The sequence below is a fragment of the Pongo abelii genome, chromosome 13 (genome assembly GCF_028885655.2).
Source record: "Pongo abelii isolate AG06213 chromosome 13, NHGRI_mPonAbe1-v2.0_pri, whole genome shotgun sequence".
In the NCBI taxonomy this organism is placed as follows: domain Eukaryota; kingdom Metazoa; phylum Chordata; class Mammalia; order Primates; family Hominidae; genus Pongo; species Pongo abelii.
The window spans coordinates 127,706,735-127,728,333 of NC_071998.2; the positions used below are offsets into that span (position 1 = coordinate 127,706,735).

Sequence of the window (21,599 nt, forward strand, 5' to 3'; positions counted from 1 at the left end):
CGAGGCGGAAGTTTGGAGAAGGGGGCAAAGCCATGTTGGGGCTGCACAGTAGAGGAGGGTGGGACCCCCGAGGTGTCGGGTGCCCACCAAGAAAGGCAAGGAGGCCTCAGCAGCCCCTCCCCACGTTGGCGAGGCTGCGGGGCTCACCAGGCAGCCTGTGGATGAAAGGAGCCCAGAGGCCAGTGCGGCTGCACTGTGACCCAGGGACCCCCGCGGGCCCTCAGAAGTCCCCAGGGGAGCAGCAGCAAGGCCAGGCCCAGGCCCTCTCCCCGGCATTCCCTGGGGTGGGGTGGGCTGCGGCCCACACCCCCCACCCCCTCCCCCGGGACTGCCGGCCTCGCGGCGCCCCTCCCCCAGCGTCCGCCCCGCCCCCCGCAGAGGGAGGCACGAGGCGGTGGCCGCCCGGTCCGCGCCCCCTCCCCGCGCGGGCGGCGGTGACATCACGGCCACGGCGGCGGGAGGGGCGGCGGCGCCCCGCGCACATCACTTCCTCGGCGCCTCCCCGGGGGAGGACGGGCGAACGAGGCGCGGACGGACAGGCGGACAGCGGGGCGGACAGCGGGGCGGACAGCGGGGCGGACAGCAGGGCGGGCAGGGGGCGGACGGCCACGGCGCGGGGGGCGCTCCCGGCTGCGGCTCCCGCGTCCCCGACCCATGGCAGGCCCGGCCCCGCCCGCGGCCGACGAGCTCCCGGGCCCGGCCGCCAGGCGCCTCTACTCCAGGTAGGACGGGCCGGGGCCGGGGCCAGGGCCGGGGCTGGGACCGGACCGGGCCGGGTCGGGACGCGGGGAAGGCTGCAGCTGGGAACAAAGGCAGCTCTCGCGGGCGCGCAGCGTGGCTGAGGACGCGCCCCTCCCTCCAGGCCGAGTCCAGCCCGGCGGGCCGGCGTGTGCCCGCGTGGGCGTCCCCTGAAGCCCTCTTTCTCCCAAGCCAAGGGGAAGGGGGTGGGGGTCTGGGGGGCTGGAGGCGGGGTGGGCAGCTTCTCCAGCCTCACTCCCCTGGCACCTGGCAGGGGCACCATGGGATGCTTCCCTCCCAAGCCTGGCCCTGCCATGCCCGGGGCACTCAGGGGCATCATGGCCAAAGAGACCTGGCTGCTATGGATGGGGCTCTGCCCCTCACCAGCCCTCCATGAGCCCAGTGGGATCCGGCTGGGTCGGAAGGGAGCCAGCCAGGTGGGTGTGTACCTGCCTCAAAAGGCATCTACCCACCGGGCACATTCCTGGGTGATCCCAGTGACTGGGCTCTGTGTCCCACGCCTTTGGGGATGACAGGGTGGCCCTGCCCCAGGTGGCATGACTGCCTGGTGACTCCCAATGTCCCCCCAGGGGGTGCCCTGGGCCCAGCCGGGCAGGTGCCTGGTGCCCCAAGCAAGGCTGGGTGGTGCCAGGCCTCAGGCAGAGCCACACGAGTGTGAGGTCCAGGCAGGGGCTTGCGAATGGGTGGCAGCCGTCAGAGGCAGGCCTGGCTCCCCAGAGTGAGGGACACTATTGTCCTCTGGACATCCCTAAAACCTGGTGACCTCCCTGATAGGGGTCCCAGCAGCTGACCCCTGGGGGCGCCTAGCCTGGCCCCCAAGGATTCTCTGGCCCCAGCCAAGCAGCAAGCCTCTGCCTGGGGCACCCGAAATTAGGTACTGGTGGCGGCAGCAGCGGACAGAGGCCTTGCTGCCTCCGGTCTGCTCTCTGCTCTGGTCCCAGACACAGCCCCATTGTGCCGTCCTGGATGGAGCACTGAGCCCCTAGCCTGGCTCCTGGGCCCCACGCAGGGGAGGGGCATGAGGGTGGTTTTGCTGGCAGCTGCTGCCAAGAGCCTGCCCTAAAGGATTTTCAAGGGCTTCCTCCGCTGATCTGATCGACTGTGCAGGGCCGCATGTGCTCCAGGGCGGCTGTGCTGTGAGGGGGATGGATAGCAGCCCTGGCTGGAGTGAGTTTGAGTGTGAGTGTGTGACTGTGAGAGAGTGTGTGTGGAGCTGTGAGAGAGTGTGTGTGTGGAGCTGTGAGAGACTGGTGTCCAAGACCTTAGCCTTGGGTGAGACCTGCACAGCTGACCACAGAGTTGGGCATTCTCCAGGCTCCAGCTAGAAGCCTGGGGTCCCCTGGGGACACGCCAGACAGGAGCCAGCCCTGGGCAGGGGCAGTGCTCAGAGGGACCACTCAGAGACACCCCAGACCCAGCCTTGCATCCCCCTAAGCAGGGAGTCCAGTTGAGCTCCAGGGTTGAGTCAGGCCCAGACTTGGGGGAAGTGCGCCAAGCCCTCCAGCAGGGCCTGTGATGAGGTCCCCCGGGAGTCTGGACCCCACCGTGTGGCCACAGCCCGGTTTGGGCAGGCGGTTCCTGGTCGGAGCTGGCTTCAGAGCATGGATGCCTAGAGGTGTCCTGGGCCAGTGGAAGCTGTAGGCTGGACGGGAGGGCCCTTTGCTGTCATGCTGGGGCTGGAGAGCAAGACACGGAAAAGTCTCCTGTCTCCTGAAACCTGCGTGCTGGGGGCAGCCCACCTGCTGGTGTGGGCAGTGGGTACGTGGATGCCCTGGAGGTGGGCAGAATCCGTTTGGGCACTCCTCGCGTGGCTGTACTGGGGTCCCTCAATGTGGATGGGGCTCCAGGTTGGCCCAAGGTCTCCTCTGCCTTGTCTACCCCCTTCCCACACTGACATTCCTTCCTGGAGAGAGGAGATCCAGCTTTTAAAATGGGGAACTGTGCCTGGAAAACACACTGAGAGCGAGGCCCATGAACGTGCCCATAAGCCCACCAGGTACCCTGAGGGCCCTAGGTGCTGGGTCGGTGGGGACGGGCCCCTGGGTGCTGGGTCGGTGGGGACGGGCCCCTGGGTGCTGGGTCGGTGGGGACGGGGCCCTGGGTGCTGGGTCGGTGGGGACGGGGCCCTGGGTGCTGGGTCGGTGGGGACGGGGCCCTTGGGTTCTGGGTCGGTGGGGACGGGGCCCTGGGTGCTACAGTTAATGCTCAGAATTCTGGCCCACTTGCCAGGAGCTCCCTGGCCCAGAGCAGGGCTTTGGGGTGAAGAGGCCTGGCGGGGACAGGCCAGTGGCTGAGAAGGCCCCGGAAAGTGGGGAAACCCTGGGTGGTCCTCTCCTGGCCTCCCAGCTGCATTAAGGCCAGCTGAGTGCTCCCCGGGGCTGGGACCGGGAAGGGGCAGCAGAGCAACCCACCTTGGGGTGACCCTGTTAGAGGTGCCCTCCAAGCAGCAGCCATCAGCTCCCAGACAGGACGTCCTCAGGTGTGGATTGGGCCCCCCCGCAACCTCTCTGGCCACATGGCCATGCTACCCCTACCCTCACTCCATCCTTCCTCCCTCCCCTGTCCCCGTCCTTGGCACCATCCCTGGTGGGCCGCTGGGCAGCGACAGGCCCTAGGAATTCCTGGCAAGCCTGACCCCAGGTGCTTCCTACAGCTGGGTGACCTTCAGTCCCCTCTCCAGTGATTCTAGCTCCCGCTGTGCTCCCAGCCCGGTCCTGCCCCTCACTCTCTCCCCTCCCCGGCCACTGAAGGGGAGTCAGTGTGGGTTTCCCTGGGGCTTTCTGGCTGGGGGATGGGGCAGAGAGAGCCAGCTGTGAGCAGGGTCTCTTGAGCATCTGCTCAGGGGCCAGCATGTAGGTGACGGCCTTGGGGAGGGGCAGGTGCCAATTCTGTTAGCAGGGCTGGGACTGAGGGACACGGCTTTCGGGTGGCCGGAGGTAGTAGGAGTTGCAGTGCTGACTTGGGAGCTGGCCTTGGTGGTGGCACCTCAGCCACCACGGAGGGTTTGAGGGTTCAGTCTGTTGACGAGGACTGGGCAAGGGAGAGGCATTCTAGGTCCTGCCCCACCCTTTGGCCAAGCTGTCCTGAAGGTGGACAAATGGCCCGGCCTGAGTAGGACCCCTGAGCCCACAAGGCCTCAAGGTAAAGAGGAGAGAGCCCAGGGCCTGAAGACCCCCACCTGTCCTTGGATTCCTGCCTCTGCTCAGACCCCGTGGCCGTCTCAGGGATAAGACCCGCCCCCCCCAATCTCCCGCCTCTGTCAGGTTCCAGCCTCCTCATGGGCCACAGGTGGCTGGAGAAGCTGGGAGCCCAGCTGAGAAGGACGCGGGGAGCTTGGGAAGTTTGAGGAAAGGAGCCAGGCTAGGGGAACGTAGTCCATGCCTCCCAAGCCCCATGACCTGGGGAGCGGCATCCCCCAGGCCCCACGTGGCCCTGACCCCATTAGACCTGGGCCCCTGTTCGCACCTTGGCCAGTCAGGTGAGGGAGAGCACAGAGGGCCCGGCGGACGTGGGGCTGGCATGGTGAGGACTCTGAGCCCAACCCCGCTGCCCCATGCTGGCACCGTGGGCTGGTGCCAGGGAGGCTGGGGAGGGGGCCGGGTGGGGTTAGGGGTGGAGCAGAGGAGGCACAGGGGCCTGGAGAACCGGGAGGTGGCCAGGGGCCACCACTGTGCAGAATTCCAGCTTTGCCCAGCCCTGGGCCAGGCCTGGGGGAAGAGGTGCTGGGCTGGGGGCACTCACACACTCTGGACGCCATTCCTCTTTCCATTCACAAACGTGCCTGGCGCTCCCGAGTGAGCCCAGTCCTGGGGCAGAGCAGCCTCCGCTGGGAACTGGATAAACGTTTGCAGAGGAGTTGGCGGGTGACTGACGGGAGGGCAATGCTGCTGGTCCCAGTCCCCGGAGGAGCACTTTGGACGGGATTACCCCCAGGGCTCCCCGCCCTGCTGCTGACGAGGCTGACCCAGCCTCTGAGCTGTCCTTGATCCCTTGATCCACATCAGGGCTTGGGGAGGCCCCTGAGCACCTGCTGGAGGACTGGCGGTCCCCCGCCAAGCTTTAAACCCACCATCCTGGAGGTCAGAGGGCAGGGAAGCCTGAGGCCAGCTCACCCCCCAGGACCCGTGGCCATGGTAGGGCGAGGGCTGGCTTGGGGGAGGAGGGCTTGGGGCCTGGCGATGCCATCTTCTGCTGTGGAGGGCCCGCCTCTGGCCCTGAGTTTGGCAGAGAAGGCCGTGTGCAAGGTGGTGTATGGCGCCCCCCCCCCCCGCCCGCTGCTGCTGCCCGTGGGCCTGGAGCTGTGGCTCTACGTGCAGAAGATGCGAAACCTGCAGAGGAAGAGGTGCGGCGGGCAGCGGGTGGGGTGGTCACGTGGGTGTGGGTGCCAGGGCATGGTTGGAGGCTGTCTTGGGATGAGTGGAGGGGACACCCCACCTGGTGCAGCTGCAGGTGGCTGGCTGCATTGCCTGGATCCCAGATTGGAGGTGCAGAATGACAGAGGCCCATCCGTGCACCCATCCCTGACTTTTAGGCCCGGGCCCTTCCCAGGCCAGAAGCCTCCTTCGCCTTGAGCCTCGGATGCCACGTCTCCGGCCGGAAGGGAGGCGGGAGGTGGCTCCCATTATCAGATCTGCGGAGCAGCAGCGTCTGGGCTCCGCAGACACCCAGGCCTCAGGCCTGAAGCCCCTCTCCTCCGATGTTGCCTGGAAGGAGGGGGCAGTAAATCAAGTGAGACCATTTGACAAGCGGCTGGGTGGGGCAAGTGGGCCTTAATTAGGAAGCCCCGTGAGTGGCACTGGCCGCAGGATGGGGCTTGGCTGGTTGTCATGGCGACGGTGGGCTCCCGTGACCCACGTGGCATGCGGATGGCCATTCCCAGAGAGATGGGTGAGGTGGCTGTGAGGTGCCTCGCAGGTAGTGGGTGGGAGGTCCTGGCCCTGAAGTGAGAGGATCGCTTGAGCTCAGGAGTTTGAGACCAGCCTGGGCAACATAGTGAGACCCCCGTCTCTACCAAAAAAAAAAAAAAAAAAAATGAGCTGGCCATGATGGTGCAAACCTGAAGTCTCAGATACTTGGGAGGCTGAGGTAGGAGGATGGCTTGATCCTGGGAGATGGAGGCTGCAGTGAGCCGAGATCGCACCACTGCACTCCAGCCTGGGCAACAGAACAAGACCGTGTCTCTATAAAAATAATAATAGTAACATAAGTTTTAAAAATGAAAAATGAAAGCAACAGAAAGCAAACAGGAATGATGGGGCCAGCCTGCAAGCAGCCGAGGCTGAACCCTTCCCCCACTTCTCTGAAATCAGGTCCCTCCTGGGCTCCAGCTGTGCCTGCCACCTCCTGGGGCCCCCCAAGCTGCGCCCTTGCTGAGTCTTTTGTGGCTCTCCAGGGGCACCCTGCAGATGGGGGCCCGCCTGCTCACACTGGGCACCCCATGGCATCTGCTGGGTGTGTCCTCCCCCCACAACCCTCCACCCGGGGCAGCGCAGCAGCCTGAGGTCCATGGGACCTGTGAGAGTAGGATGGAGGAAGACACCAGGCCCCAGAGCAGGCAGCAGGGAGGTGCGGAGCCGGGCAGCCAGGGAGTGACCCCACACTTCTCCCCAGCAGCTGAGTGCCGAGGGCAGCTCCCCAAGGCCCAGGGTGGGGGTCCCTTGGTGAACAGGGCTAGGGTGGCAGCTGACGCACGGGGTGCTTGGGGGTTGTGCAGGGCCCAGGGTGAGGCGTTTCTTCTCTGAAGTCCCTGCTCGAAGGTGGGGGACCACGGCCAGCCAGGGCATTGGTGTTCAGAAGAGGGCCTGGCCTTTGGGGTTGGGTGGCGCTCACAGGGCGGAGTTCATCTTGGGATGGGGTGCCATCCACATCTTCCCACAGCAGCACTGGGGGTGGTAAGCAGCACGTGGGAACAGCGGGTTCTCAGGCCCGTCCTGGCTGGCAGCGGCGAGCACTTAGCTCTGTGAGTGGGGGACCAGGAGGAGAGGGGCTGGGACTGGCTAACCCACAGCCACACCTCAGCAGCACTGGTCTCCCCTGGAGACTTGGAGGCTGACTGAATCCCCAGGCCCCAGCTGGGAGAGCTTGGGGGTGGGGGTGGAGCTGAGATCAGATCCCCACCCCACCCGACCCCAGTGTGGCCTTCACCAGCCCCCACTACCGTCTGGGAGCCTCAGTTCTTGGTGGGAATTAGGGGGGCCTCTCCCAGCAGCTGTGGTCGCTCAGGAGGATGGCGAGGGTGCCTGGCCCCTGCAGCCCATACCTCTGGGATTTGGGTGAAGGCAGGGTATGGGGGCCACACCCCCTCCAGCACCGGCCCCTGGGCCTGAGGGTCTTGCCGGGGTCACAAACTCACACCTTTGCCCCAGTGGCGTCCCTGACCTTGGCCACACAAGGGGTGGATGGGAGGTGCTGGCAGAGGTGTGCTGGCTGGGGCGCCCTTGGGCCCCACACGTGCTTCCAGGCCTGTATCCCAAAGAGACACTTAGGTCTGTGAGCACAGATGTGGCGTGGGCCCTAGCCCACCCAGGGGCGTCGTCTGTAGTGAAGCCACGGAGGTGCTCCGGCCCCGGGGCGACTTTGCCAGGGGTGGGCCATGACACCAAGTTCCTCTGCGCAGGATGGAGGCATCGTGCCTGGAGCTGGCACTGGAGGGCGAGCGTCTGTGCAAGGCGGGCGACTTCAAGGCAGGCGTGGCCTTCTTTGAGGCCGCTGTGCAGGTGGGCACCGAGGACCTGAAGACACTGAGTGCCATCTACAGCCAGCTGGGCAACGCCTACTTCTACCTGAAGGAGCACGGCCGGGCGCTGGAGTACCACAAGCATGACCTCCTGCTGGCGCGGTGAGTGGGGCGGCCCTGCTGGCGGGTGAGTGGGGCGGCCTTGCTGGCGGGTGAGTGGGGACGGCCCTGCTGGCGGGTGAGTGGGGACGGCTGTGCTGGTGGGTGGACGCTTCCTGTCCTCAGCAGTTACAGTTTGAGGAGGGGGACAGGGCAAGCAGGGTCTAAGGGAACGCAGCGGGGAAGCCCTCACCTGGAGGGCAGCCAGGGCTCTGGGACCCCGGCAGGGAGCTGGGTTTCAGCTGACAGGCGTGAGTGGGTCTGTGTGTCTGCGTGTGAGAGTCTGGGCTGCGACCCGCGTGCTGTGCGTGAGCACTCGTGACTGTGCGGGGCCCGTCTGTGATCTTGTGTGGCTCAGAGCCCCACCCTTTCCCTGGCCCCAGGCCCCGAGCCCTGGGCCCACTCCTGGCCACTGCTCCGTGAGGTGTGGTCCTGCCCTGGGGGCTGTCCCTCCTTTCCCATGGACCCCAAGCTCCCACTCACAGCCTCCTTCCTCTCCGGCGTCATCTACTCCCCAGTCTCCCCAGCCCACTCCCCGCCGCCCCTTGGGGTCTTGGGGTCTCCAGTCGGGTCCAGCCCTCAGGCTGTGCCTCACGGAAGCACGCTTCCCTTGCCTCAGCCCTGTCCAGCGCCCTCCTCCTCAGCCCTGCAGCTGCCCTGACCTCTCAGCAGGGCAGAGCTTCTTGGAGCAACCCTCCCACACTGGCCAGTGAGCTCACACCTGCTCCTCAGCACCCAGCCCAGTGTCTGGTGGGCATGCAGCAAATGTCCTCTGAATGAGTTAGCAGGCACCATCAGGCCCCCTAAGTCCTCCCCGGACCCTAACAACTGCAGACCCCAGCCCCCTGCCCCAGGCCCAGGCCTGAGGTCCTGTGTGTAGCTCCTGGCACTCTGCAGCCTGTGCGGTGATGGGCAGGAGCCTGTACCCCAGACATAGCCCAGCAGAGCCCATACCCAGGGCTGCCCTCGGGCCTCACTTGCCTGGCCTGTGGGCCCCTGCCCAGCATCGCCTCAGGGGATGCAGGCTCCTGTCCACTCCATGCTGGTCCCTGAGGCCCAGCTACCCCACCCCATGCTCAGCCTCCCCCCGGGCCCAGCGGCTTGACCAGTCCTCAGCCTGACCCCTCACTCCTCCCTGCCATCCAGGACCATCGGTGACCGCATAGGGGAGGCCAAGGCCAGTGGAAACCTGGGAAACACACTCAAGGTCCTGGGGCGCTTCGACGAGGCTGCTGTCTGCTGCCAGCGGCATCTGAGCATCGCCCAAGAGCAGGGAGACAAGGTGGGGGCTTGGTCCGGGGCTGGGTGCCTCCCACCCCTGCACCGGCCTGCGTCCAGATCCGGGATAGGGGCGGGCGGGTGACACACCACTCATCCAGCTCCTCATGGGAGGGATGACAGGGAGGTCAGTCCCCTAGATCCCGAGTGACTCGGGAGAGTGTGGGCCCCCAAAACAGGCCCCCCTAGCCCATGCTGACACTGCAGCCCAGGCCCCCACCTTCCACCCTCAGTTCTGCCGCCCCTCTCGGTGACCTCCCCCCAAATCCATCCACACCCCCAGTCACTCACTCCCTGGGGGGCCCAGCGGGAGGCAGGGGGTGGCTCTGGGCTGCAGCGGTGGGAGGCTGATTTCAATGGTGGTGGTGACAGCAGGAAGAGTGGCTCCATCTCTGCGTGTGCTGGACCCGAGACAGGCTTTGCTGACCTCCCTCTGGCCCTGTGAGGCGAGAAAACCGAGGCTGGGGGGACGTGACTTACCCGCCGTCACGCAGCTGGAGGTGGCCGAGGGGGCTTGAGCCCGCAGCATCTGGTCCCAGCTGGAGCTCTCAGCCTCGGGCATCAGAGGATAGAGCTGAGGACCTGGCACCCTGGCCACGCCAATCCGCAGAGGAGGGAGGGATGGCGAGGGAGGGTGGAGGCTGGCTTCCCGGGTGTGCCGTCCTCAGGCCTCCGCCCCTGCCTTAGTGTCTGTGACTCAGTGAGAGCCCCCAAGGCCCTCACCGTCAAGGGCTGGGACAGTGAGGACACCAGCGCGCCGGCTCTGCACATCCTGTGGGGGGCCATGGAGACACGCCCCCAACCCTCCGTGCTGCGCGCAGGTCGGGGAGGCGAGGGCCCTCTACAACATCGGGAACGTGTACCACGCCAAGGGCAAGCAGCTGTCTTGGAATGCCGCGAACGCCGCGCAGGACCCTGGGCACCTGCCGCCCGATGTCCGAGAGACCCTGTGCAAGGCCTCCGAGTTCTACGAGTGAGTGGGGCAGGGCCAGCCCAGGGACCGGGGCTGGTCTGTGCATTTCTGAGCTCCACAGACACTTCCAGACCCCCGACCCCAGCCCCACACCTCCCGACAGCTCCCAGGGCAGTGACGGCCAGGTCCGCCCACCCCCCCTTTCTCAGCTGCAGACTCCCTCCCCTGAGCTTGCCCCTGTCAGGGACTGGGGGGACATGGCCAAGCCCTAGGTCTCAGAGCTCGAGGACCCTGGAGCCCACCCTAGCCACCCTCTTTCCAGGGCATGGCCCTGAGGGCCGCATGGAGGCCGCTGCTCAGCTCTTCTAGCCTGGGGTGGGTGAGGACATGGGCTGGGAGGGACATGGCTCAGAGGCACTTGGCCCCCAGGAGGAACCTGTCCCTGGTGAAGGAGCTGGGCGACCGTGCGGCGCAGGGCAGGGCCTACGGCAACCTGGGCAACACCCACTATTTGTTGGGGAACTTCACAGAAGCCACGACCTTCCACAAGGAGGTGAGCCGGGCAGGGTGACAGGGTGGAGGGGCCGGGCTGCTGCAAGGGCAGGGCTGAGCCACCCGCCTGGCAGTCACAGGGCGGGGTGGTGTGGCCCAACAGCAGGTGCACCCCACCGAGCCCTGGCCTCATCTGCACTTGGTCCTGCAGCTCCTAGCTGCTCACTCGGACACACAGATCTCTGGCCCGCCACCTGGGCAGGGAGGCAGCCCCCGTCCACCCACGTCAGGCCCTGGGGCTGTGCCATGACCACCCGGCCTCCGGTCTGTCTCCGCAGCGCCTGGCCATTGCTAAGGAGTTTGGAGACAAGGCAGCCGAGAGGAGGGCCTACAGCAACCTGGGGAACGCCCACGTCTTCCTGGGGCGCTTCGACGTGGCTGCTGAGTACTACAAGTAGGTGGTCCCCACAATCTCCCAGGGAGACAGCAGGCCGGGGGGGGTGCTGGATGCCAGGCCAAGGAGGTGCCCGCCCCAAGGTGGGAAACTGACTGCCGCCTCTCCCCTCCCCAGAAGCCAAGGTGGGGTTCTAGGCTGCCCCGGGAAGGGCAGACGGACAAAGCTTATGGGGAAGCAGGCGGTGGGGGAGCCGGCTTATAGGAGGTCTGGGCCATCTGCCTCCTGGCCTGAGCCACAGAGCAGTGCCTGCCAGGTGGAGCCTGGCTGTCAGCACAGGGTCCTGTGCCCAGCCCTAAACTTAACCCCATCTCAGCCTGAGCAGTGGGCACAGCAGTCTCAGGTCCTCCGGGGAGGAGTGGCGGCTCAGGGTGGTCAGGCAACTTGCCAGAGCCTGGCAGGACCCCCTGTCCCCCTGGGGCCAACAGTCCCGCTCTATGTCCATGTGAGGGTGGGGACGAAGCTGGACCCCAGAGAGGCCCCAGTGGGATTCCGGGGCAGGAGACCATCGGGCAGACTGCGTCCCCATTCTTACCTTCCACCCCTCACCCTGGAACCCTCCTCCTGGGGGCTGACCCTGCCACTCTGCACAGGAAGACGCTGCAACTGTCTCGGCAGCTCAGGGACCAGGCGGTGGAGGCGCAGGCCTGCTACAGCCTGGGCAACACCTACACGCTGCTGCAGGACTACGAGCGCGCGGCCGAGTACCACCTGCGGCACCTGCTCATCGCCCAGGAGCTGGCCGACAGGTGCGTGGGCACGGACGCGGTGGGCAGACCCGGCCCGGCCCACAGGCTGAATTACCGCGACCCAGGCGAGGTGGCCTGGGTCCCATCCCCTGCTCTGCCACTGACCATGCTGTGACCCAGGAGTGGCCACGCCACTGTGGGGACTGAGCCAGACAGTGTGGACATTGGGCTGGCCACTGACCCCTGGCACAAGCGGGTGGGGTCCCCCTTCCATCCCTCAATTCGCCACCCTGTTGCCCCCACCACCCATGTATGTATGTAAATATCACTCTCTGGAGAGAGACAGGCTGGCAAACCACAGGCCCCTAAGTACTGTCCTGTGTGCAGGTCTGGGGTGGGTGGTGGCCGGAACAAGGGGCTCAGAGCCACAGGCCTGTGGCCTTTCACAGGCAGCGGAGAGGAGGGGTCTTTTGAAAGGCTGCCCTGCCTGGAGGCTTAAAAGTGGCCCAAGGTTTTCCTCTGTGGCGTGGTGATGAGAATGTTCTGGAATAGACAGAGGTGCCAGTTGCACAGCATGAGTGTACAAAATGCCAGTGAATCATCCACGTGAAAATGATCAAATTCCTGTTAGACGCATTTCCCTCCAATATGAAAACAACTCCTTCACCCAGTGACTTGGGGGATGCCTCTAAGGGGGGACGGAGTACAAGGAAGGAGGCTCACCGGCCGCCAGGGGGCGAGCGAAGCCAAGGGCCCAGAAGCTGCCGGCAAAGGCAGAGCGGGCCACAGGCCAGGTTGCTTGGACTCTGTGCGCTAATCCTTTTAACGGGAAGGAAAAAGGCAGAGCTGATTGGGGCTTATGCTTGAAGGTGGCAGAATTTGTGGGAGGTCCGGCTGGGGACATTATCCTGCTGTCCGGTCGATGCCCCTTGGGCCTGGGGGCCCCTGATGACCCTCGAAGCCAGGGTCATGCTGGGGCCATGACCACCAGGGGAGGAGCTGGGGCTGGGGCTGGGGCTGGGGGCAGGCCTGGAGAGAGCAGGTATGAATCTGGTCTCCCTCTCTGGCAGAGTGGGCGAGGGCCGGGCGTGCTGGAGCCTGGGAAATGCCTACGTGTCCATGGGGCGCCCGGCGCAGGCCCTGACCTTCGCCAAGAAGCACCTGCAGATCTCCCAGGAGGTGAGCCAGGCCTGCCCCCGAAGCTCAGGGCACTGCCCAGACCACTCCAGACGGGCCGGGTCCACTCTGCCCCGAGCGAGCGTTTGCGTGCCTGGGCCCCCCTCATCCTTTCAGGGCTGTTGCAGCTGCCTGGTCCTTCTGAGGCCTGGTGATGACATGTCTACCGTGCCCGGGGGTTTTTCCTGCAGCCCCCAGCTGGTGCCTTCCTGGGCAGCTGCGTCTCCTCCTCCTTGGAGAGGCTGCACAGGGTCTCTGTGGGCTCCGCCCATCAGCACCCTCCTACTGTGGTCAGTTCATCATAGATGAACTCTGGGCCTCCCGGCTCCTGGCCTGTCCTTACATCACCCACTCCCATGCCACTTCCCTCTGCACACCCCGAGCCTGTTCATGCTAAAGACGGTGCCAGCCCCTACTGACCACCATAGACCCGTGTGGGAGGTGGCCGGGTGGGGAGGCCTGCAGGTGCCCAGGTGAGGGTGGAGAGGGGCGGGCATGCGAAGGTCAGCAGAGCCCCCGTCTGAAGAGCTTCTCCACTGGCAGCCAGCAGGCAGCCCCCGTGTCCCTCTGAGTGCAGGCTACAGCCTCCAGGGCCTTCCAGGGCTCCATGTGGCCAGCCTCCAGGGCCTTCCAGGGCTCCATGTGGCCAGCCTCCAGGGCCTTCCAGGGCTCCATGTAGCCCTCCCCCCAACCCCATGCCACCTCTCTTCTGCTTGACTTAAGTAAACAGTTAGTCCCTGAGTGATGTGGATGTTCCTGGGAAGGTCCCCCACAGAGCCTCGGCGCACAAGGCAGCGGTTGAGAGAGGTGCAGCCGGGTGGGGCCAGGCCCCTCGCGCACCAGAGGACACAGGCCCAGCCGCCTGGGACCCTGAGCATCTCTGGGGTGGGACTAGGGGCTGTTGAGGACTGTGGGACCACCTCACCTAGGGACAGATCCCCAGACTCCATCTCCGGGTCCACAGTGAGTCCTGGTTCCCTCAGAGGCCCAGGGGTCATTGACCGGTTCAGGTCATTCAGAAGGTCAGGGACAGGTGTACTGGGGGCCATTAAAGTCCCCTTGGAGCCCACAGCAGGGCCCCAGCCACACCTGCCCGCTCCGCCACCCCACTCGCCGCAGATCGGGGACCGCCATGGGGAGCTCACAGCCCGCATGAACGTGGCGCAGCTGCAGCTGGTGCTCGGCCGCCTGACCAGCCCAGCAGCCTCAGAGAAGCCTGACCTGGCCGGCTATGAGGCCCAGGGTGAGTTCCAGGGTTGTTGGGGGGGTCTTGCTCGCCACAGGCACGGACCGCATCGGGAGCTGCGGAGGGGTGGGATAGAGTCCGGGCCAGCATGGCTGAGGTGGCAGCCGCCAAAAATGGCACCTGTAAGCCAGTTCTTCTTGGCCTCAGGGACAGCACAGGCCTGAGGTTCACCCTGAGCCCCTCCCCACCCCTCCTGGGTGGCGCCGCAGGGCTGCTGGATGAAGGACAGGAGGTGGTCGCCTGTTGCCCCGCTGGCTGCTCCAGGGCCTCCACCCCAACCTGCCCCTGGAGCACTCGATGCAGGGAGGGCTTCTGTCCTCAGACCCAAGTAGGAGAGGGCCGCTGGGAGGTGAGAGGGCATCAGCCAGAGGGCTGGGCTGGGCTGGGCTGGGCTGGGCTGGGCTGGGCTGTGGGAGCCCTATGTGCCTGGAGCAGTGATCAGGCAAGGCCCAAGGCCATGTGAGGCCACCGTGGTGACCTCATTCATGGACCGCTGGTCGTCCCATGCCAGTCAGCAGTGCTGCAGACACAGGACAGAACATCCCCTGCAAAGCGAAAAGACTAATAGGTGCCGGGGGGTGGTGCCAGGTTGGGCTGACTTCCTGAGGTGGCTGGCAGGTGGGTGAGGGGCAGGCTTGGGGGGAGCAGCTGCCCCACCCATGTGTCCCCCACCACCAAGGGTCTTGAGTTTGCCAGCCCCCGAGAAGGGATGCCTGCCTCCCAGAACGTACCTGGTGCCCCCCAGGCCTGCTAAGGACCAGGCTGGGAACACCAGGCTTGGACGTGGGGCTGGGCTGCCGGAGTTTCTTTTTCTTATTTTATTTTTAATAATTAAATGTTTTTATAGAGATAGGGCCTCACTATGTTGCCCAGGCCAGTGTCAAACTCCCAGCCTCAAGCGATCCTCTCATCTCGGCCTCCAGAAGTACTGGGATTATAGGCGTGAGCCACCATGCCCAGCCATCCCCTGGGTTTTTGTGCCACGGTGCTCATGGGTTTCTGACGATGACCTCTCCTGGGAAATTGGGGGTGCATGTCAGCCATCGCAGAGGTTGAAGACAGAGGAAGGAGCAGAGGCTCTGGGGCCCTCAGCGAGCCCGTGGGACCAGGTGCTGTGACCAATGGCAGTGCGTGGGTAGGGGATGGGCTGGAATGTGCCCCCCAGGATGTCCAGGCCTATTTCTACCCATGGCCGGGGTTTCCTAAGGGTGGGGAGCTCTGCCGAAAGCTCCTGCGGCACCCCTAGTAACCCTCCTGTGTCCCTGGCTCGCTACTGCCACCATCTGGGACCCCAGCAGCAACTGGCAGCAGGGCTGGGAGCAGCTCTGGAAAGGCTCCGCGGAGGCTGCGGCTCTGGGTCCTCCTGACGTTTTCTTTCTTGGAGCCAAGGAAAAGGGGGGCCGGAGTGGGAGGATGCTGGAACAATGCAGCTTCTGTCCCTCTCTGGCTCCTCTGTGCCGCCCCGAGTGCGGGACCCCTTCCAGCCGGCCCGACGCCTCCTCCCCCAGGGCTGGGGAAGGGTCCTCCTCCCCGCCCAGGGCAGCCCGGCAGCCTGGCTGGGGCCGCCGCCCCGCTGCCGCTGTGGGAGGCAGGCTGCACACCTAGAGTCTGGGCGGCCCTGGGTGAGACCCCCGCTCAGCTGAGCCTGGCAGGGACAGGGCCTTGAGGCCGGGAGTCTGGACCCGGCGCTGCGGGTTGGGGGCGCCACGGAAGGATCCACGCAGCCTCCCCATTGGGCAGGTGCGGAGAGCGGGGTGGATCTGCGGGCTGTGGGAGGGGGGCGGGGTGCAGAGCCGCGCTAGAGCCTGGCCGTGCGGAGGGAGCGCCAGTGCGGAGGGGGCGCCAGGGCTGGGGGCACAGGAGGGCGCTGCCCAGCGGGGTGTGGGCGGGGAGGAGGAAGTCGTCTGGAGGCGGGGCTTCAGCCCGGCGGGGACGTGATGGGGCGTGGCCTTGCTGTTGTGGGCGTGGTCCATGGGCGGTGGGCGTGGCAGAGGCTGGTGGGTTCGGTGTCCAGTTGATAAACACAAGGAGACTTACGTGCGGCTGGAGAACAAAGAGCCTCGGCGCGGCTCAGTCAGCGTATTAATCTCACCGCCCTCTGCCGGCCCCTCCCCAGCCAGCAGAGAAGCCCCAGAAGTGTGTCTGGGGGTCACCACCCTGCCAGCCACTGCACTTGTCCAGCTCCTCTGGGTGTGTGGCTTCTATGAGACCCTGACAGCAACCAGCCCCCGCCTCCCTGGCCAGAGGGCACAGGCCCGGGCCTCCCACACTTGCTCCTGGGCTGCCCCACCCCCCACCCCAGCAAGGGTGCCAGGCAGGACGGAGGCTCTGCTGCCACTCTTGTTGCCGGCAGCATGATTGGCATGTTGGGAGGAGGGAGCCGGCCCTGAGCCCTGCAGGACCGCTCCCTGCCCTTGGCCCGTCCCCGATGGCCCTGCCTGTCCCACAGGGTGTGCGACTGCCCTCAGCCCTGCTGACCGTGCTCCTCAGCCCTCCACCCTCTGGGCCCTGCTCAGGGTGTTGTGAGCATGGTACACAGGAGTTACTGGGGGAGCATGCCACCAGCCTTCCTGGGAGAAGTCCCCTGAACGTCCCAGTGAGTGGCCTTGGGGTCAGGGATGTGCATGGCATAACATCCCCTACAGTTTAGGCTGTGGGCTCCAGCTCTGGCCAGCTGATCAAGTGACTTGACCCACTTATGCCTCAGTGTCCCCATCTGGGGAACGGACCCATCAGTAGTGCTGGGAACAGAGCTTGGCAGGGGTGAGAGGCCAGCGAGCCTGAGGGCCCATAAGCCTGTTACGTGCGGGCCCTGGGTGGACGAGGCAGGCGTGGCTGCAGCACTGTCCACCTGTTCCAGCAGCCCAGTGGTCCTTGGGCAGCCGCAGGGATAGAGGATGCACCCTCTGACCGTGTGCCTAAGAGGGCCCAGAGGGGACAGTGTGTGGGAAATGGCACACAGGGTCCCATACGCAGCAGATACAGAGTAAGTGCCTGCTGCTCCATCACCAGGCTCCTGCCGTGTACCAGGCACTGCTGGGGCCCTCGCTGGCACCAAGACCGCTGAGCCGCGTCCAGCAGCTGATAGGTGAGGAACGGGCAGTCCAGGGGTGAGCCACATGGGATGAGCTTTGGGAGAAAGAAAAGCCCAAGAGGGAGGTGTGGACAGGAATGGGGGAGGCGCGGACAGGAGCTGGGGAGGAGCGGACAGGAGCTGGGGAGGCGCGGACAGGAGCGGGGAGGGGCGCGGACAGGAATGGGGGAGGCGCGGACAGGAACGGGGAAAGCAGGCTGCAGCAGCTTCGGGAGGTGACCATCGTGGTCCGTTCCGACTGCCCTCACAAAGCACCGCAGGCCGGGGCAGCAACAGCAGATGTTTCCTCCTCACAGCTCTGGAGGCCAGAAGACCAGGGTTGGGGTGCCGTGTGCTCGGGCGCTGGCGAGAGCCTCTTCCGGGCTGGCAGACGGCGCTTTCTCGTTGTGTCCTCACATAGCAGAGAGAGCAAGGAAGAAGGGGGAGCTTGAGAACACTGGTGGCTTCTCCTAAGGTCACGCGTCATTATGGGGCTCCATCCTCATGACCTCATGTAAACCTCAGGACCTCCTAACACCATCCAATGGGGAGTTAGAGCTTTGATCATGATGCTGCAGCAAAGACTGGAAGTCAGAGAGAAACGAGCCGCAAGCTTAGACGGAGGAACAGCAGTCTGGGCAGAGGGAACAGCCTGTGCAAAGGGCCTGAGGCAGGGGCCAGCCTGGTGGGTAGAGGGATGGGAAGACTGTCTGGAGCTGACGGAGCAAGGAGAGGGCCTTGGCCGAAGAAGGGAGGGCCTCGTGGGCCCTTGTGTGAGACCCCCTCCCCAATGGGGCGAGACCCTCAGGACCCAGCAGAGAAGGGGCAAGGCCTAGGTCAGCCCTTACCAGCCCCCTGGTCCTTGCATGGAGAGGGGACTTAGAGGCAAGGCTGGGGCAGCAGGCAGGTGAGGGGCAGGTGATCCGGCTCCAGGGAAGTGAGGAGGGGTGGGACTCTGGATCTGCAGTGAGGCAGGGACTACTGGGATTTCAGACCAGAGGTGGACGTGAAGGAACAGTGGGCAGCTGAAAATCGGGGTTGCTGAGGTCTGAGCCAAGCCGGCGGGGCGGGTGCTGCCCTGAGGGGTCCGGCAGGCACAGGGGGCGCCAAGATGCTCGATGGGCTTGAGTTGGCCATTGCACATAAACGTCTGGAGCTGGGTGAGGACAGAAATGATGATGACAGTGTGACGGTCAGCGTCGGGTGACGGTCATGGGGCGGTGCTGGGAGAAGTTTCCAGACATTTCCCTCGTAGGCGGGAGAGACAGGAAGCCAAGCCAGTGGGCCGGGCCTGTCTGGGCAGCTCAGCCAAGGGCACTGGATTCACACTGAACGCCTCAGCCGACTGCAGACAGAGGGTGCATTGAGCCGGGCACAGCGGGCCTTCCGCCCACTGTCCGTGCCTGGCCATGAGGGCACCCGCCCTGGGGCCAGACGCAGGCTGTGTCTCAGAAGGGCATTTCAGCCGCCGCTGCAGCCAGGGCCCATCCATGCAGCGTCCTGGTGGAAGGCCAGGCCTGGCAGAAGCAGCTGTGCCGGGCCCAGGACCCAGAGGATGCGGTGGGGAAACCAACTTAGGCCCCCACGGCACTGGGGGGCGGCGAGGGAGAGCCAGGCCCCCAGGCAGTGCACACTGGGAGATGGAGCGGGGCTCTCGCTCGGTGTGGTAAGTGAAGGGCCCGCCCCAGCACAGACGTGCCCCTCTGTCATTTCCATGGTGAGGGGAGCAGGCCCTGAACTGTGTGGGGTCAGGAGCTGTCCTCAGAGCTACCTTGCTAATCTGTGTGGGGGTGGGCAGCTGGTAGCCCTTCAGAGAACAGGCCGTTGACCCCAGCCCCGTTCTGTCCCTTCAGGCTGCACCACCCGAGGCTGGGGCGGCTCCACCTCAGTGCCTGGCCGGATCCTGAATGTGCCGGAGCTAACCCTGATCCCACTGAGCACTGTGGCCACAGGGTCGGGATGGGAGCCCTGGCCGGGGCGTTTGTGTTGGGAGTGGGAGGAGCAGTGGAGGGCCCCAGGTCCCAGCGTCCTGCTTAGGCCCCTGATGGGCCCCACGTGTGCCTCTGGCTGCACACGTTTCCATCCCAGGCCCCTGGAGAGCAGGAGCTCAGGGTGTGTCCTCGGAGCCCAGAGGCCAGGCCAGGGAAGCGCACAGCCCACACTCAGCCAGTTCCCGATCCCTGCCCAGCTCTCATGAAGCCCTAGGCATTCGCCGTGGGCTGCTCTGGGGCCAGCGGGCTGGAGGCGGAGGACCAGCCTGGGCCCCCAAGTCCTCCGCTCCCTCTGCTCCTGTCCCCGTCCCCCCAGCCGCGTTTAGGATGCTCACCATTTAAACGGGTCACATGGACAGACTCAGGAAGGGGCTGCTAGCAGCCAGGCCGGGCCAGGGGCTCCCCTCTGCCCCATAGGTAGCACCTTGCTGTCCACCGGGTGCCTTCTTAGCTGTCTGAAGCCCCCAGTGCATCCTCATCACTGCCATTCACTAGGTGGGAGCAGGACCCCCTTCCCAGTTGGGGGTGGAGGCTTGGACTCCATTTGGTGGCACAATGCTCCAACAGCAGCCCCCCAGCAAGACCCAGGCCTGTTCTCATCCACAGCGTGGACCTGTAAGGGAGACCCTGAGAGGCGCTGACACTCTGGCCCATTTCCTCCCTCCGTCATGGTTGGGGCCAGGCTCATATTTAAATCAGGGCCCCGCTGAGGCTGGGGTCAGGGGGATGTTGGCTAAGTGACCCAGCTGTGCAGGTGAGGCTGGGACGGGCTGTGTGTGGGACCCAGTGCCTGAAATGACTGAGTGACTGCCTGCCTGAGCCGGCTCTCTCGCTCTGTGGATGTTGTGTTCCCCGGCAGGGCCCAGAACCCGGGGCTAACAGTGGGGTCCAGGTGCACCTGAGGCCCCGGCACCCTGACTGGCCATTCGTGCTGCTAACTTTGACAAGTGCCCCAGCCCTGGTGGCTGTGCCCCCTGATGCAGTGGGGCCTGGATGGGGTAAGGGGGTGTCTGGGCCTGCCCCCCACATCTGCCTGATGCAGGCAGCCACCAAGCAGCTTCACTTTAGGAGCTGAGCCCCTCGGGGGGATGAGTGCAGAGGGGAACTGCCCGGCCTGGCCTATCCCTACCGGTGCAGTCTGATGAGGAGGGCACTGAGCTCCGAGGCGTAGTAATGGGGCCAAGTCTGCTGGTCCGGAGGTGCCAGGACTGGATTCTCAGAGTGCCCACTGATGCCAGGGCTGGCTCTGGCCCCGCCCTCGGACTCACACCGGGTGTGCGCAGGGCTCCTGGGCACAGCCCGTGTCCAGTGTGTCCACGGGTGGAGGGACGCTTGGTTCCCAGGAATACTGGGTAAGGGTGGGCATAGGGGGGTGGGAGCTGTGGGTGAGCAGGGAGGAGGGCCAGGGTCCTCCCAGCTGCAAGAGGCTCCCTGGAGATGTGCCAGGCATAGGGACAGCAGAGACAGGGTCCTCAGTGTCAGCCTCGTTCCGCTGTCATCCCCTCTGCCTAGAACGTTCTGCTGCCTTTTCCACAGCGGCCGTGCCCCCGTCCGTCCTGCCGCTGCCTCAGGGAAGCACCTGCAGACCCTGGCTCTCAGCCACAGCATCAGGTCCTTCCCACAGGGCTTCTTGCCTGGTTGAGGACATTCCCCACTTCCCAGATTCCATCCTGTTTTTCCGTTCGCCACCTCATTTCTGATCTGCCAGGTCTGTTGTGCCCTGGATACAGGCTCTTGAGAGTGCTCAGGGAGCGGCTGGGCTGAGATAGGGCCCACTCTCCCAAACTCCCAAATCCTTTCAGGCCCCACAGGGCTGAGCGACACCCGTCTCTGCCAGGGCCATGTTGGGACAGAGACTTGAAGGTGGGCCTGGCTGTGGGGCTGCCCAGGGGCCCAGGACAGGCACTGGTGGCTCCGCTGAGTCTGTAGCTGGCCAGTATTGGGTCAGGCAGCTGCGCCCCACCACCCCACTGCGGCTAGAGGAGATGGGGGTCCCTTGGGTGGAGACATGGCCAGTAGGGTGAGCCCAGGGCCAGGAGGGATGGACAGGAGCCCGGGGAAGGTCCCACGGCAGAGCTGGTCTGAGGGATTCATCTGAGGCCTTTGCCTCCCCGAGCCTGGCCTGGGCTGCCTGCAGTGAGCTGGGAGTGGACCCAGAGGCCTGCCCCACCTGCCTCTGGGGCACAGCATGATGCACCCTCAGGAGGGGGGATTGGGTGGCCTCACAGAGGTGGCCAGGGGCCACAGGAAGGGTGTCCAGGCAGAGGGAACAGCAGGAGCTGACAGGGGGAGGCCCTGTATGTGGCAGGGGAGAGGCCTGTCCAGAGCCAGGCCCTTCCAGCATGGGGAGCCAAAGCCAGACCCCACCTGGCCCCAGCCAGGGTGCGCCCTGTCTCGACACCTGTCCCCTTTGACTCTGACAGTGCAGTCGGGGAGATGCAGAGGACACTCAGACATGACACTCGCCTCCACAAGGGGGGCTGGCTGTCAGAAAGCCATGGCCTGGCTGGTCCTTGGCCCCCCAGAGACTCTGGCCTGGCCCACCCAATGCGAGGTGCCAGGGTGGTGCTGGGCTGACCGGGTCCCTCTGTCTTCAGGGGCCAGACCCAAGAGGACGCAGAGGCTGAGCGCGGAGACCTGGGACCTGCTGAGACTCCCCCTGGAGCGGGTGAGCCAGGGACACGGGACCGATG

The 21,599-nt window shown here is 65.4% G+C and overlaps 1 protein-coding gene across 8 annotated transcripts in view; it reads left to right on the top strand.

Moving 5' to 3' along the window:
• Window positions 1–459: 459 nt before the first annotated feature.
• GPSM1 (G protein signaling modulator 1) overlaps window positions 460–21,599 on the top strand; it is a 31,492-nt gene continuing 10,352 nt past the window's right edge. Inside the window, exons 1-10 of one of the 8 annotated variants that reach the window (XM_054521211.2) lie at window positions 460–722; window positions 7,376–7,597; window positions 8,741–8,876; window positions 9,694–9,845; window positions 10,215–10,338; window positions 10,616–10,731; window positions 11,325–11,480; window positions 12,491–12,599; window positions 13,716–13,839; window positions 21,504–21,574. In XM_054521211.2, coding sequence (XP_054377186.2) covers window positions 655–722; window positions 7,376–7,597; window positions 8,741–8,876; window positions 9,694–9,845; window positions 10,215–10,338; window positions 10,616–10,731; window positions 11,325–11,480; window positions 12,491–12,599; window positions 13,716–13,839; window positions 21,504–21,574 — 1,278 coding nt within the window. In that variant the 5' untranslated portion in view covers window positions 460–654. Of the gene's footprint in view, window positions 723–991; window positions 2,756–7,375; window positions 7,598–8,740; window positions 8,877–9,693; window positions 9,846–10,214; window positions 10,339–10,615; window positions 10,732–11,324; window positions 11,481–12,490; window positions 12,600–13,715; window positions 13,840–14,242; window positions 15,583–15,759; window positions 16,931–17,396; window positions 18,582–21,503; window positions 21,575–21,599 lie in introns of those variants that run through there. The other 7 variants (XM_024252663.3, XM_063714578.1, XM_054521210.2 and 4 more) reach the window with 7 other exon arrangements.